The 14148-nt window shown below is 37.9% G+C and overlaps 1 protein-coding gene across 1 annotated transcript in view; it reads left to right on the forward strand.

Annotated features, from left to right (window-relative positions):
- Positions 1-1112: 1112 nt before the first annotated feature.
- RFX6 (regulatory factor X6) overlaps positions 1113-14148 on the forward strand; it is a 56441-nt gene continuing 43405 nt past the window's right edge. The window contains exons 1-4 of the mRNA XM_006734550.3: positions 1113-1335; positions 1637-1793; positions 4559-4682; positions 6605-6666. Coding sequence (XP_006734613.2) covers positions 1113-1335; positions 1637-1793; positions 4559-4682; positions 6605-6666 — 566 coding nt within the window. The remainder of the gene's footprint in view (positions 1336-1636; positions 1794-4558; positions 4683-6604; positions 6667-14148) is intronic.

A 14148-nucleotide genomic window follows, 5' to 3' on the forward strand; every position in this document is an offset into this window, starting at 1 on the left:
GATTTCTCTTTCTAATGCTCCACGAGAGGATGGCAGGTTGTTGGTTGTGGTGGGGCAAGGTGAACCAAAGCATATTCCTTGCTTTTTTTGGGGGGGGGGGCCCTAAGCATACAGTAAGCACAGGACATATTTGTCAAAAGAACAGAAGATGGAAGGAATGAAAGATTATGTGGCAGTCAGGCAACACACACCCCAACTCTAAACTGATTTCTCCTTCTTCAAAAGAGCACAAGTTATCATTTTTTGCACCCTGCATGACTCTCTTGTCATTTTGGACTGGAAATGAAATACGGCGATTTCATTCTTCATCTCAACAAACGTCCATTGCACTACCCCTAGGTATAATAGATGAGGAATTGTCAGGGATGCTTGAAGTCACAAAATACTGCAGGGAGCAAATGAATCCTCAAAAGAGGCGAGGCCTGGGATTCTGAGCCCTTGTGCATCCGCGAGCAGGGCAGTCTGGACACGCGGGTGATGCGATGGCGTCTGTCCCCAAGTCTCTGAGAAGAGCCTTCACCAACCCCTAAGATTAATCCGAGAAAAAACAAACCAGGCTCAGGGGTGCAAAGACTGAGCGGTGCTCTAGGGTCCACCTCTGCCCCGCTTCGCAGAATCAAGGCTGCCCGGCCAGGGCGTCGTTTGTGTCTGAAGAGACTAGGGATGGGGACAGTTGCAGCCACTCTTCCCTCGGACAAGAGAGTGGGGTTTTCTCAGATCTTTCTGGGAGCTTTGGGTGTGAAAAGTGTCCTCCGGTCCAGCGCAAGATGTAAGAAAGGGAGGAAAGAAGGGGTAAGATGGGAATGGGACTCCCGGCGAGACGGGCGCAGGTGGGGAAGTGAGTTCCTAGTTGAGCATCTGCCCAGACCTCAGACAGGTGGAGAAAGGCAGTCCCGCCTCGGCTCACCCCGTCCCCAGGTCTGAGCTGTACCTGTGCCCTGCCTTCCTTCTCCTCGACGCCGGGGGGCCGGGGAGCCTGCGGCCTCCGCCCCCGCCCCTGCGGCCGCAGGTCCCCAGCCCCGCCCCGCCCCGCCCCGCCCCGGGCTCTGGGCTCCGGGCTCCGCGGGGCGCCGGCCCAGCGGCGGGTGCGCAGGTCTCCCGCGGCCAGGAGGATGGCCAAGGTCCCGGTGCTGGAAGACGCCTTCCTGCAGGCGCAGCCTTCGCCCCAAGTTTCCCCTGAGACCCAGGGGGAGTGCTGTGTGCAGCTCTTGGGCAAGGGCTTGCTCATTTACCCCGAGGAAAGCGTGTACCTGGAGGCTGAAGCGCAGCCCGGGGGCGCGCTGGGCAGCGCGGAGAGAGGGGAAGACCTGGAGCTGCCGGTGGGAGTTAAATCAGGTGAGCTCTCTGCCCTCGCGGGGGATGTGACTGGGGAGCGGGTGAATTCTAAGAAGGGCAAATAAAAGTAAACACATCGCAAACATAACATGTATGTAGAGTGTTCAGTCCAGATCTTTGTATTTTCCCTAGGAAAATATTTGTCAACTGGAAATGAACTCTGAGGGATTTTACATAGTTCTCCTCTCACCGCCCCCACCCCCCCCTTAGACCACCGCGTTTGACGCCAGGGTACTTTTAAAGACTATTTAATTGATTTCACATTCTGATTTTCTTTATCATTCTTTCAACTTGCAATCAGAAATGCATTTAAGCAATGGTAACTTTTCCTCTGAAGAAGAGGATGGAGAGAGTCACGACAACAAAACCAAAGCAGCCGATCTACACCTCTCTCAGAAAAAAACCATCACGCAGATGATGAAGGATAAAAAGAAGCAGACTCAGCTCACCCTGCAATGGTAAGACTCCCACAGGGGTACATTTCAGCACCTGTTGAGTCTTAAAAGTCAGTATTTAAAAAAAAAAAAAAAGTATCTTCAGAATCTGCTTTTCTCAGTTTGCTTCTCCCTCGAACTTTTTGGGGGAAGTTTAAAATACCAATAGGAAATTTATCCATTTTTTTTCACTGAATATTTGGTATGGAGAGATATTCTGGTATTGATAAAAAATGATCTGCAATGCAAAACCCCATCACTTTGTTCATTATTGACCCAAAGTATAATTTTGTCAAATGTCAGCAATGACAAATGTTTTTATGACTTGCTTTCTTAACATAAAATCAATTTGGTCCTTATCATATATTTGTTATGTGATAGTTTTGTGTTTATAAAACATGATTCTTTAAAACAACTTATAAGGAGGAAGTACCTTAATACTGTCTTTATCCATATGAGGGCAAATTAACAATTGTGTACTGGTCATTAGGTGAAATATGTGTGAATGAGAAGACATAGAAAAATCAGTTAAAATATTACTATTATCTTAAATAAGTGTTCAACTATTTTTATAGCACCTGTCATATATGATTTATTATAGTGAAATATCATGAATTGGATTTTGAGGAAAACCTTTTAAAACCAAGAGTTTATCAGTAGGCTTTCTACATATAGAGAGCATTTTGTAATATTATCTAAAAGGAAGAGGGATCTAAAGTAAAAACTCTAGGCTTTCCTACATACTATGAAGAAATAGGGGTATAAATTTCCTCCCAAGTTACAAATAACAAGCAAATAATTAAAAAGGTCTATTTACTGATTAGTTGTATAAGATGTTTATATGTGAAGTATGATCTAAACCTTAGAAAAATACAATAGAAAAAATAATAGCTAAAAAAATTACCAGAAAAACCTAGTAAATTTTATTTTCAGTTGAGTTAAAATTTGCATATACTAAATTTTTGTGATTATATACTTAAACCTTTTCAAATATTTGAAATATAAATCAAATATTCTAAGGTTATGGTTTAACTATGGAAGTTGATGTCACACTTACTGGTTAAAAATACACTGAAGCAGTAAATATTTGAGTTAATTATCTGGAATATTTAGGATACAACTACTTTATTAGGATAATTGGGGCAGAAGTGTTGATTAAAGATATATTATGGAGAGCTGTTGAAAGATCACTTCCAGTTTTTCAGTTCAAATCAAGTGAGTGGAAACAAACTTGTTTTTTTTTTTTTATTTTGTAAATATGATTGCATTATAATTAAAGGAAAAAAATGTCATACCCAAAATTAATATGGTACTCATGGCTGGAATTATTCAGTATTTTGAAGGTAATGACAATGCCTACAAGAACATCAAAACAGCAGGGGAACAGTTGACATTTTATGCATGCCATTAAAATATAATTTTTAAATAGTTGAATGTTTTCTTAGTGATTTTCATATTTTTTGAAGCTATAAAATGCTGTAATTTTTGTTTGAATTTTCCACAGCCTTTCCTAAAAAAGAGTCTTATGTATATTTTTTTTAAAAATGACGTGAGTTATCTGTATTTTGAGAATTTTCCCTTAAGGTTGTGTAGATTATTAGGGATGTTAAAAATTAGAGTTGAAAATTAAAGTGAAAAATCTGGCTGAGTAATTCCAGTTTTCAACTGTCAACTAGGTGTTTGGTTTTATGGATGCAAATCTTACTGGGTTTTGGTTCTTTTTTTTCTTTCTTCATAGAAAAATGGACATCTGATGCTTTACATCTGATGAACATCTCTTTTAGCTTTTATCTCCTGTGTCTTGGGAATAGGTTAAATCAGAGATCTTGGATAGTTGCACTCAATTTTAATCTGAATGCATACTCTATATTGCATTGTTCCTATATAGGAATAATTATAATTTTAGTATACATAAATTTTAGTCAAAATCACCTACTGAATTGTTAGAAAAACTGGGAATACAATCTACAAGTTCTGAGTTCTTGAGTTGTTGTTCAGATATTTGTAATACTTAAATATATATTATCACATTTATGTAAATCGTGTTTAATTGAGATTGTAGACATTCAAGTTAAATAGAATTATGTCTAAATTTTCAAAATTTACATAATTATATTTATAACAGAGTTGAATTTATATATGTCATATTTGGAAATGTCTCTGAAGACATACATTGTGTTTCAAGTGTATGGTATGGATTAGGTAGTTACAGTACTGATCACAGCATAAGGCGTAGGAAGAGAAATAGATCAGTACCATTTCAGACTTAAGCGAAGTGAGTTTACTCTTAGGTATTTTGCAAATAGATGCATCATCATGCTTCCCTAACCATTTAGGGTTCAGAACTAGTTTGTGAATGAAAGTTAGAGATTGTAAACATTTGCTGGCCTAAAACCGGGCAGCCCTTCAGGGTTGAGAATATCCTTTAAAAAAAACATCATCTTCAATTTCACCATTCCCATTTTATCTCACGGGCAAACCGTAATGAATAGTGAGGATTTCCATAGAAGTAAGACCTTGTTCTTTGGGATATAGACCAGGTAGGAGTGGTATTATGTTCACCACGGTATTTTAACTGCACTAACAGGAGTGCATTGGGCCTGTTGCTCTTCTAACATTAGTTCTTGTGATCTGACTTTTAATAATATCCGGAATAGAGCAAGTCTACTCATGTCTGCTCATGAACCCATTTATACAGAGTTTGTATTCAGAGCTGTCATTAGACCAATGTGAAAGGGGAAAGGAAAGGAGAAAAAAAGAAAAGGCCCAATTTTTTGCCTTTTTTTTAGGCTTGAAGAGAATTACATCGTATGTGAAGGAGTCTGCTTACCGCGGTGCATCCTTTATGCACACTACTTAGATTTCTGCAGGAAAGAGAAACTGGAGCCAGCCTGCGCAGCCACCTTTGGCAAGGTAAATGACATATTGACTACACTACTTTACAACTCGACTCACGTCAGGTAGACGGTGTGGAAACACATTCATCTGAGCAAGTTTTCTTACAGAGTATTAAGAAACTTGTTTCACAAGCGTAAATGAAATTCTTACGGGTGTATTTGGAACTACTATATGTTTTGTCTTGATTTTACCTACTATAGGTTTTACCTTGAACTACTTTATGTTTTGAATATTAAAACCCTGGCTATCAGAAGAGTTCATGTGACATTAAAGGAAGCTCCCTTTGAGCAGTGACATACATTTTCCTTCAAAGAGGAATATGTTAAAGAGTATGGTATGGCCTGTATTGAGAAGCAAAATTAAGTGGAGGTGACAAGTATCTTGTTGATGCAATTGGTGATTGTGCTTATAGTCTAGCTAGTCCAAGCATATGGGTTTTTAATAGATTTTAACTTTCTTTCATAAATAGTTCCCTTGATTCTCCATTTCACTCTGGGTATGTTTACACCGCAAACTCCAAGATGTTGTGAGAGGATTGATTAAATATTGCTCATTTAAAAACATTCCTTTCTGCCCAACCTGTATGGTTAGGATGGGAATCTATAGAATTGGCATTACTATATTTACGTATGTTGATCTTATTTTGAGAATCAGGAAACAATATCAGTCTCTTGGGAAAGCCTTGTTCTTTGAGATTCGTCTCATGCTCTGCCGTCTTAAGAACCTAGGATCGTGTAGAAAAACTATCGCAGGAGGGGAAGAATGAAGGGGGGGATATCAGAGGGGGAGATGAACCATGAGAGACAATGGACTCTGAAAAACAAACTAAGGGTTCTAGAGGGGAGGGGGATGGGAGGATGGGTTAGCCTGGTGATGGGTATTAAAGAGGGCACGTTCTGCATGGGAAAAAAAAAAAAAAGAAAAACTATAGGAAGCTTAAGTCTCAAACATTGCATCGCATGTAAACTGAAATCCAAATTCTAACCTGTAGAGGGACTCGTTGTCTAGAAAATAATGAATACTGTAGTCTGGCTTCTCAGTTTTTGAAAATAAAATAATTTATAAATTTATTTTGAAAACGTATCTGCTTACGGGAGTCAGTGTGATATGCTGCATGGTAGTCTCATTTTTTAGGTTCTGGCCTAGACAGTGACTAACTAATTTGTTGTGAGATCTTCTGAAAGCACTTCACCTTTTTAAAAACTCAGTTCACTCACTCCCTAAAATGAGGAAGTTGTGTAAGGCAATTTCTAATGTCCACTTTAGCGTTGCTATTTAATGAGTCCACCTATGGCAATCATCCTAACTGTTTGGGGAGTCATGGAGCACCTTGAGAATCTGATTAAAACTATAGAACCAGTCCCCAAGAAATGAACATATACAAGAAGTTTGCCATGGAGCCCTTAGGAGATCATACAGTTTCATGTTTCATGTAGAAAAGATTTCGTTCTTTAATCACTAATGCTAATTTTTAGCAAATTTTAGAGAAAAGAACATAGAAAAGAAAAACTTTAAAACACTGCTGTGGAGATCTGGTAAGGCAGAGAAAGTTTCCTGTGTTCTCTCAGGGTTGGAGATGGAGATTTAATTGTGGCAAATCTCCAGATAAAATTATTATAAAGATACTCAAATTTTTCCTTTAAGTATGTAAGTAAGGTAATAATTGCTTTCGTAGTCACATTAAGTGAAAGCAGATACTGGTATGATCCGCTTTGGAATTGAGACAAGAGCAGTAGGATCATCTCATCAAAAAAGTATCTTCCTGCCTCTGCTGATGTATTATTGCTTATCAATATGGTACATGTCTGATGTTACTTCTTCCAGACTAAATATTTACTCAAAGTTTAACATTTACTTTCTCCAATTAAGTGGTTACAAGTTGCTTGCAATAGAACCACACACTTCCTAAAAACTAAAGTAATTGACTTTCCTTTTAGACAATTCGCCAGAAATTTCCCCTCTTGACAACTCGGCGACTTGGAACAAGAGGCCATTCAAAGTAAGACCCACTGATGAGCATATATCAGATCTGTACATATGATACACTGTACATGAGGACTGACGCATGTAAAATAAGGATTGTCTTTATCAGTGAGTGGAAGCAGGTATTCTCTTCTTGACGAAGCAGATTTGTACCATCTGTAAGAACTAAGAAGAAAAAAAGTGGATTTTAGAATGATGTTTAAAAAACAAAACTTATACTGAAAAATCATAATATGTTATTTCTTCCGATAAAATAATTTAAATGAATCATTGTCATAATCTTCAAGCCACTAACAAAGGCACCAGTGTCACGAAAGGGGCATGTCTATGGCTGAGTAGGGGGTCCGATGGAGCCCACAGCACTCCCAAAGGCAAGGCCAAAGCCAGGAGGTGAAGTACGATTCAGGTTCTTCCTCTGCGTTTCTTTCCCAGGTGATGATTTCTTAATATCCTCTTCCTTTCCCTTTAAGACGAGTGACCTGCACAAATGACTTCTTTGGTCATCTCTTCATGTACGTAGAAACATAAAGTAAGTTCTCTTTCTTGATAGCTTCAGCTTTTCTTTTCTCTTGCGGCAGTCTCTGTAGGACCCCAGGCACAGGTTCTGATTCATCCATGATTGCCTCTGTCCGCGGCGTTTTCAGTGTTTTCTTTCCTCCAGCCTACAAACCTATTCAGGTCTATTTCAGGTGGATAAAAATAAAATCCTCTCAAACCTGCTCTACTCTTCACAGTTGCTCTGTTATTTTGCTTCTCGTTGCTGTTCCTTGAAAGAGTAGCTCTGCTCACTTCCCTTACCATTGTTCACATGCTTGTGTCCTAGCCCATGTCTTTACCTGGACAGAAACTCCTTGGCTCATTGTTACCATTAGTCATCTTGCTTGGCACCCATCTAGCGCGTGAACCTGCTGACAGAGCCCTCTGAGGATAAATCAACGTGTGAAGTGTCTCCCCTGGTTTCTCTGTCACAGCACCTGCTAAGTCCTCTTCCCTCTTCTACCATTCGTTTGCTAGCTCATCCAGTGTCTTTGCCCTAACATCTAGTTCAGCATTGCCCAATGGAATATAATGCAGCCACATATTTAATTCAAACGTTTCTAGTAGCCACTCTTAAAAAAGTAAAAAGGAACAGATGTTATTTGATTTTAGTGTTTTATTTAATCCAATATATCCAAAATGTTGTCATTTCACCAAATAATCAAAATGAAAATTATTGAGATATTTTACATTCTTTTTTCCCCTGCTAAGTGTTTGAGCTCCAGGGTGTATTTTATACTGATCGCACATCTCAATTCAGATTAGTCACATTTCAAGTGGTCAGTACCCACATGTGACTAGGAACCACCCTAGTGGATAGCTCAGCCTTAGTCACTTGCCAAAAAGAATAAATCTTACTCTATGAATTCTCTTGAATTGGTCTCTCTCCATTCTCACTTTCATAATCTGGCCTTCACTCTGTCTTTCCAGTCCAGTCAGTATGACTCTTCCAAATCGACCTTCTAAAGTTTCCATTCAATCATATGTCTGTCATGCTCAGAAAGTTTTAGCAGCTCATGGCGAATATTTCTCACTTTGACCTTCAAGGTCCATTATGATTTAGTTGCAAACCATTTGCCTACCTTATCATCTGCTTCTCATTTCTCAGTTTGTAACCTGTGTTCCCACCAAATTAGGGCCCAGTACCCTCTGCTTCACCCTCAAATGTCATTCGTTTGTTTATGCTGTCTTCCTCCATGGAAAATGCCCTTTCCCCTACAGGTATGTTGAAAGCTTATCCATTGAAAAAAATGCCTCATGAACCCCCTCTTCTTTTGAATTTTTACTTACCTCTTGATTTCTTGTAGGCTCTTTCTTTATACCCTCACAGCAGTTCATTGGTACCTATCTTAATATGAAATTAACTTAACTTTTCCCCTCAAAAGATAATATTTTTTTAAAAGATTTTATTTATTTATTTGACAGAGCGAGACACAGAGAGAGAGAGAACACAAGCAGGGGGAGCGGGAGAGGGAGAAGCAGGCTTCCCGTGGAGCAGGGAGCTTAATGCCGGGCTCGACCCCAGGACCCTGAGATCATGACCCAAGCTGAAGGCAGACGCTTAACCAACTGAACCACCCAGGTGCCCCAGAAGATAATATTTTGAGGATAGAGACTTTGTCCCATTCATTTTCATATCCTTTCTGTTGTCGGCTACATAATTGATGATCAATTAAAACTTATTTAATTGACTCCTATTAATGTTAATAACCTGTGGTCTGAGAAGGAGGAATGAAATGCCAGATTGAAAACGACTGAATTCCCTTCTAACCAAGTGAGGACTTGTTTTTCAAAGTTGAATCACTTTAACTGGCTGATTTCTACTGAATTTGATTCCTACTGAATTGTGTAGGTGGAGGAAAGATCAGATGGTGTTTGACGTAGATAGTAGAAAAAAAGGCAAAGCAATGCAGAGAAATCCTCTTCACAGGATCTGCAAGAGGGCAGGCAGGCAGGCTGCAGAGAAAGTCAATTAATCCTAGAAGGAGCCTTTAGGATTAGGGATGAATCATTAACCCTGTCCATTGTGACACTGTGAGGCTCCAGTGTTTAGGTTTATGTAACAACATGTGGTAACTTCAGGCAATGTGTTTGATATCTAAGAACAGATGTGCCCAAGAGCAAAGCATTAATAATTTGAATTTTTTTCTACCTTCCTGATATGCCATTTGCTTTTTATAACTTGCCTGTTATATTCATGGTATTTCGATATCTTGGGGAAAAAGATATTTTCCATAGGGAAACTAGGTAAGTTGAAAGATAACGGCGAGATGTAGAGTTTGTGTATCTTGCAACTGGCAATGTTTTGATGTACTTATTCTTAGCCAGACAGTTTCCCCATCTTTATTTATTTCTAAGAGTTGCCTAGAGTTAGGAGCATGAAGTTTAGAGTTGGGCAGTTCTAAGCTTTAATCCCATTACTCCCATATGGAGTTGCTGTGTGACACCAGATGAATTGTTCGGTTTTTCATCAGTAAAGAGGGTACACAGTATCTGTCTCACAGGTTTGTTGTGAGAATTAAATGAGTTAAAGTATAGGAGTGGATGGAGAAATGAATATACTTTCAACCTGACTGTCCTTAATAATATGGAATTAATCTCTCAGTTCATCCAAACATCAGCAATGCAATTAAAAGTTATTTATTGAGCACTGCACACACACACACACACAAGCACATGCACAACCACACACTCTCAAATCCTCACAAAGACAATGCAAGATTAGAATTACTGTGTTTTAGGGACACCTGGGTGGCTCAGTTGGTTAAGCCTCTGCCTTCAGCTCAGGTCATGATCTCAGGGTCCTGGGATCAAGTCCCGCATCAGGCTCCCTGCTCGGGAGGGAGCCTGCTTCTCCCTCTGCCTGCCGCTTCCCCCTGCTTGTGCTCTCTCTCTCTCTGATAAATAAATAAATAAAATCTTTTTTAAAAAAAAAAGAATTACTGTGTTTTACAAATGAGGAGACTGCAGTTCAAAGATTATTGACTTGCCCAAAGCCACACGCATGCTGTAAAATAACAATGTTGGCATTTAAATCAAAGTTTATCTGACTCTAAAGTTTGTGCTTTGTCAACTAGTAAATCCTACTTTTTTTCTGATATCAGTCATATCAACAAAATAATTATTTAATTGAACTTTTGATTTTTTGAGGTATAAATTTCATTTTTTGCCTAATCTGTTTTAAAAACTTATTAATAAATTCTTCAAAGAGCAAACATTTTCTGTTTTTCTTAAAGATTTTATTTATTTATTTGAAGGAGAGAGAGAGAGAAAGAGCACAAGTGGGGGGGCAGAGGGAGAGGAAGAAGCAAATTCCCCACTGAGCAGGGAGCCTGATGCAGGGCTTGATCCCAGGACCCCAGAATCCTGGACCCTGACCTGAGTCGAAGGCAGAAGCTTAACTGACTGAGCCACCCAGGCACTCCTAAAGAGCTAATGTTTTCTGAAGCCTCAATCGTAAGGCATTTTAAACTATTTTATATTTATTTAGAGATATTTATGTTTTATATAAATGTGTGGTTGTGCCACACATTTGCTTTTTGCTTTTAATTTTTGTCCTAAACATTTTTCTGTGTTGGTATATTATCTTTACAATCATCATTTCTAATGGCTAGTTAATATGTCAAAAATTCACATCTTATGAAAAATATTTTTATGTCTATGGAAATATGAACAATTGGTGAAACACAGAAATATAAATGAAGAAGTAAGAATATTTTGGAGAAAGAGAAACTTATAATTTCTGTGAATTTTACCATTAATTTTGCAAAACGCATTTTACTGCAGTGGTGTTTATTCTAGTGCCTTAAACATACTGTCACTAAATATTTATTGAATTATTTCAAAAATATAAATAAACTTAATATTAATTTATTTGACTTCTGTGGATCATATATTAAAATATATTAATATTATATAACTGCTTAATGTTGGTTATTTAAAAACAGAAGCTCTCAATTTTTGCCCAAATGTCATAGAATAGCGAAAGTATGTCCAGTCATTTCATTTGAGTCCTTCAGACAGAATTTATTTTAGATCATGATTAACTCAAAAGATTCTTCTGTATTCTGGGCACAAGATAGCATCACTGTTTCTAAAACTGTCCTTGGATGCCTTTAGGGTTCATGGAACCTCTTCAAATTTTACTCCCTGTATAAAATCTGATAGTTGGGAAGCACTGATCTTTGTGAGGAAGAGATTGATTAGTAGGATCTAAAAAACAGGAGTGAATTTTGTGTCTATTTTCAGGTTCTGTTTCTCTAAGTTCTGACATCACTGGGTATTAAAAGGATTCGTCCTCACCTTTGTGCAGGCGCTACTTCTTTCCCTCATTAAAGTGAAAGATGAAAAAGTAACTGAATAAAATGAGGCAAAAATTTATTCAACCAAAAGGAAGAGAGAAAATATATAAAATAGATACATTAAAAACAAACAAAAAATCCAGATGGACAGAATCACTAGGTGATTTCACAAATCACGAGATATCACGCACTGTCAAAATTAGAAACAATTAATAATTGAATAATTTGTTTTCACTGGCCCGTCTCATGTTCTACATGAGAAGCCATTGCTGCCAATGGTTCCGGAAAAAGGTCTTTAAAGGTTAACATCTGGTGTCAGAAAGCCTGGCTCTAGAACATCTAACCTGAGTGAGCCTTGGGGACAAAGCCAGTGAGTTTACAGGGACAAAGCTCTGCTCTCTGTTGCTTCACTCTCTATCCCTTCCTTCACTGTCACCATCCCCTCTCTGCCAAGAAGCCCCAGCGGCAGACTCTGCACATTCTCAATACCAAGATAAAAACTGACTTGGCTTTTGAGGTTTTTATTGTCTTCTCTTTGATTTATTACCAATGCCAAAATATACACCTGATTTTTTTTCTGTGCAGTATTTTCAAATTTGGATTTTGAAAAAGTAACAGTGAAACAAAATCAGATAGGCACAAAAGAGTATCTAATGAAAAGTAGTTTTTGCCTGTTTCATGTTATGAATGGATTATATCAGTAATCAATCCATTCATATTTTTATCAACGTACAAAGCATGCTGCTGAAGAGTTTTTAAGGTGCAAGTAGTGGGGATAGGGTACGTGCTATCAAAAAAGTTTCACTATTAATATTCATTTATTTAATGAGCATTTTATTGAGTGTCCTGGTGCTGACGAGGCCCTGGGGATAGAGTGGTGAAGAAAAAGCATCTGCTTCTCACCCTTGCTCAGAATAGCTCAGAAGAATAAGGGAGAACACTGTTGGAGACCCACCATGTAGATTTCATAGACAGGGTAGACTGTTTGATTTGAAGTTACATTTTAATTTCTTGTAGACTTTGATCAGTTGAATCTTGGTTTTCAGACATGATGGACAAAAGCTATTATCTTATTTATTAGTAGTGATTTAGTGGGTTAATAAAACTGATACGGCAGCTGCTCTTATCATAGTAAAGTTATTGCAAGTCCCTGAACAGCTTAATCCCATCATTTCCTTATCAGTGATCATTTGTGCAGTGTAAACTAACATCAGGGCTACTAGCTCAGTGGAAACATATGTTTCAGGAATTCTATATAAGGACTGAACTGGAAAGGAAGAACTATAGGGGCAAGTAGAAGTTTATCAACAAGTGAAGAAAAGTGTTAGACACAATGTAAATATTTTAGTAGTAAGAGCAGCAATAATTTCCTTTGTCCTGTTAAAAATCTTTTATATTTTATAACATGTTCACTTTAAAATGTGGACATAAAAACTAATGAATTAATCTTCTTTAGTGCTAAAATGTAAATGATAGCTGTCATTTGATGTAAGGCTGAGGATAATTGACACTAATGAATGAACACAATTTATTAGATAATCACAAAGATCCTTGTTATTATGCAAACATTTTCTGAGAGAAATTAGCTAGTTATACCCAGGATTTTTAAGCACTTATCATATAATTTTAAAATAAAAATGGATAAGAATCATATAGAGAGAAAGAACTGTGAAATGTTTGGGAATCTTTATTCAGAGTAACCCACAGAATCAGCATTGGGTAGTGGTATATAAATGAAAATAACTAGCTAGCTCACACTCAGGCAGACACATTTTTATTTGACATGCACCAACCATATGTCTTTGTTGTACTAGAATATTTCTGGCAAATATTTCCTAGCAAGATTTATTTTAGGCGAATATATTAACAGTAAAATAATGTTGTAAAATGTTGGACTTGAGATGAAAAATCCATGTATACTTTGCATGAAATTACTCTCCCTAGTTTTATGAGGTTTACCTTTAGCTGTTAGGAAGACAGAGCTGCTCATTTATTATCTCTTCTCTGTTCTCAAAGACATTAAATCATCACTCAAGTGATAACATGTATCGCGTAGACTAAAAGGAAGGTTAAGGGGGAAAGATTATTAATTTTATTGGTTCCAGAAGAAACTAGATATGTAAGTGCTAAAGCATTACAATAGTCGTTACAAAATATTAAAATTTATATTCCTGGCAGCAGTCTTTCTACTTAAATACACTGATTTCATGCCCCTTGTATACATTGTTTAGCTATATAACTCTTGTTCGACCCCAATATTTTACTGGTGACCTGGGAATGCATAGTGCTACGAGGCAGTTATTGAAACTGTTGGCCTTAAGGGAATTTTTGTTTTATAAGTGTCTAAATTTCTAACAGGAGACATTGATTCATCCTCCAATAAGTGAGGATTTTTCTACAGTAATTTCTATGGAGGAAATCAATGAAGGAAAAGATCCATTCCTTTCCTCTAAACCTTATAGTTTAGTGGGAGAGGTAAGTCAGGTATACACACCAGTGGTATGAGGTATAAAGCTATAGAGCATAAATGACCAAGAGAGGAGTTTAAAGGACAGAGAGATTAGATTTGTCTGAGAAACCAGGCAAGCTTCATGCATTAAAGCTATGGCCTGAGGCGTAAGAAACGAGAACAGAAAGGAAGAAGGGCGTTCCCAATGAAG

The sequence above is a fragment of the Leptonychotes weddellii genome, chromosome 8 (genome assembly GCF_054177405.1).
Source record: "Leptonychotes weddellii isolate Sample4059 chromosome 8, ASM5417740v2, whole genome shotgun sequence".
NCBI classification, from domain to species: domain Eukaryota; kingdom Metazoa; phylum Chordata; class Mammalia; order Carnivora; family Phocidae; genus Leptonychotes; species Leptonychotes weddellii.